This window comes from Enoplosus armatus, chromosome 8 (genome assembly GCF_043641665.1).
Source record: "Enoplosus armatus isolate fEnoArm2 chromosome 8, fEnoArm2.hap1, whole genome shotgun sequence".
NCBI classification, from domain to species: Eukaryota; Metazoa; Chordata; class Actinopteri; order Centrarchiformes; family Enoplosidae; genus Enoplosus; species Enoplosus armatus.
Window position 1 is genome coordinate 20,860,595 of NC_092187.1, and position 2,426 is coordinate 20,863,020.

At 47.2% G+C, this 2,426-nt stretch overlaps 1 protein-coding gene across 1 annotated transcript; it reads right to left on the minus strand.

The window, feature by feature from the left end:
* Nucleotides 1–572: 572 nt before the first annotated feature.
* cebpb (CCAAT enhancer binding protein beta) lies at nt 573–2,115 on the minus strand. The gene has a single exon (XM_070910491.1). It carries the CDS (start codon nt 1,921–1,923, stop codon nt 1,048–1,050), a length of 876 nt encoding a protein of 291 aa, XP_070766592.1. The 5' UTR covers nt 1,924–2,115; the 3' UTR covers nt 573–1,047.
* Between the last annotated feature and the right edge of the window lie 311 nt (nt 2,116–2,426).

Sequence of the window (2,426 nt, forward strand, 5' to 3'; positions counted from 1 at the left end):
GGTTGGCTGTATTTCGGGATCTGGGGACTTTTGTGTCAAATCAATGAGTAAACACACGAATGCAAATGGCGGCGGCAGTAAGAGTTACTCAATAATAGTGTGGAGAGTCTGTTTCTCACCTTTCTATTGTTTTTAATGGCAACAGAAAACACATCCATCCTCACTTTATATTCTTGATTCAGTAACTGAGGTTTCTATCTGCACTGAAAGACATTTTCTACTTGAATTGTGATGATGGTGATCCAAGGCATTATTTAAATCTGTCGGTCTGTACTGACTAGATTTATAAAAATGCCCATAAAGAAACATCAAATACCAACCGCATGTTGATGCCTCTTTTGATTTTGGCATGTCGGCCTGAATTAGAGGATTGCAAATTTGCCTTACTGTCGAGCCAATTTTATCTGCAACATGTTGTAATTGAAATACATCATAATAGACAGTCTATCACGAGTGTGAATACTGAAGGCATGCATAACACCCCTGTCTGTCTGTCTGCCTGTCTGTCTGCCTGTCTGTCTGAGCCCACACCTGCTTCAAAAAGGACAGAAAAGAAGAAATTACACGTGAAATTGTTTAGACAAAGTATAAATCTGTTTAATTCAATAAAATATCAAGTACAATTAAAGCATTTCCCCTTTTAATATTAAATAATTACACTTATTTCATTCATTGCCAATAGTATTACAAAGAGTTGCATCATTTCACTGCAGCACAACTCTTCCCTTGACAACCATTGCTCCAGATACACAAAATGTAGAAATTCACTCGCATGTATGTAAAATCTGCACAGAAATACTGCATACACAAAATCACATCTGAGAATAAAGCTAAGGTGACATGTGAAGAACCGTGAATGATTGCGCAACCCATGCACCCACTTCTTCGGTCCCATTCAAAGTGTCCTTGTAAACTGGTGGTCACCGTCTTCACCTGTGAAGCGTACCGTTTCCAACACTTGCTCAGTGGATCACCTCCGGCTCTAAAGTCCATCAAAGATTAGACAAGCAGACCAGAGGTCCTGTGTGGAGTCTCTGGTGGAGGTTTCTAACATTGTCCGGTGGCAGAGAGCAGGTTGCGCAGGGTGGCCAGCTCTCTGGACAGCTGCTCCACACGCTTTTGTAAACGATCGTTCTCCGCAGCCAGTTCCAGCACTTTATGTTGAGTCTCCAAGTTGCGCATTTTGGCTTTATCCCTGCTCTTCCTCACGGCGAGGTTGTTCCTCTCCCGCCTCACCTTGTACTCTTCACTGTCCTTGTCCAGGCGTTTCTTTGCCTTCCCGCTGGACATTTTGCCACCGTGCGACGGTGACCTGCTTTTACCTGACGGGGCAGGTGTGCCGGGCGGGCTGGAGCAAGACGAGGACGCAGTGGAGATGTTTCCAAGGCTGCCGCTGGTGGACTGGTAATGAAGGTAGGACCTCATGTCAAAACCAGACGACCCGTTCTCCATCTTTGCGTCTTCCTGACTGTCGTCTCTCTCAGCGGCAGCGGCAGCAGCAGCAGCTCTGTAGCGGCTCCCGACGAGTTCAGGGCTGAGCACACTATCCACACGGGTCTCCTGCAGCTCAGTGTAACCCAACGCGTAGGGCTCCCTGGGGTCCCTCAAGTTGTCGCACTGACTCGTCTCCAGCTCGTTCAACAGCGAGTAGTTCTTGTAGTTCTGTAAAGCTGCAACTCTCTTGAGCTTGTTCTCCGCCAGGAAATCTGAGAAAACGTCCCCCTGCTGCTGCTGCTGCTGCTGCTGCGGACAGTGCAACGCTGAGTCCAGGTAAACGCTGAAGTCTATCGCTCTCTCCCGCTCTTCAATGCCCACTTCCGTCATCGAGTCACCGAGCCTCCAGTATGAGCTGATGGGACTAATAATGCTGTCTCTATTGTGGATAGCAAAGCTGCCCTCGTCGTAGAAGCCGGCCACTTCCATGGATCTTAACACCCGCCGGATTGCAGGAGCATGGAGGGCTGAGATGAGGCGCCCAGAGTGGTTTTGGTTCAGTTGCCTCTGTTGTGAAATGGCTCAAGTGTCTGGATGTTGCGAGTTTAAATCCCCTGTGTCACCGCCTGTGACAACATGCAGTAAAACTACTTTGGAGAGACAGTGCGCATGGATTGTGGAGGAATTGACAGGTCTTCCTGTCTCGGGGGGTTTTATTAGAGGCGAGGCGGGGTTTAGCTGGCAGGTGCGTGACGCGCAACCACGAGCCAACCGGACAACCTGTGCTGCTTTTACACGACCTTTACCGCATTCAACTATCTGTGTTTGGACATTATAAAAAAAAAAACTATAAAAATCTCTTTTTTTCCCCTCTTCTTTTTTTGCGAGTGCCATTTGTGACAGTTGGTTGCGACACATACTTTGGGTTGCCGCAGCAGAATAAAGAGGGGGAATGCAACCTTTTCAATAGTTTATCATAAAAGGAAACTAAA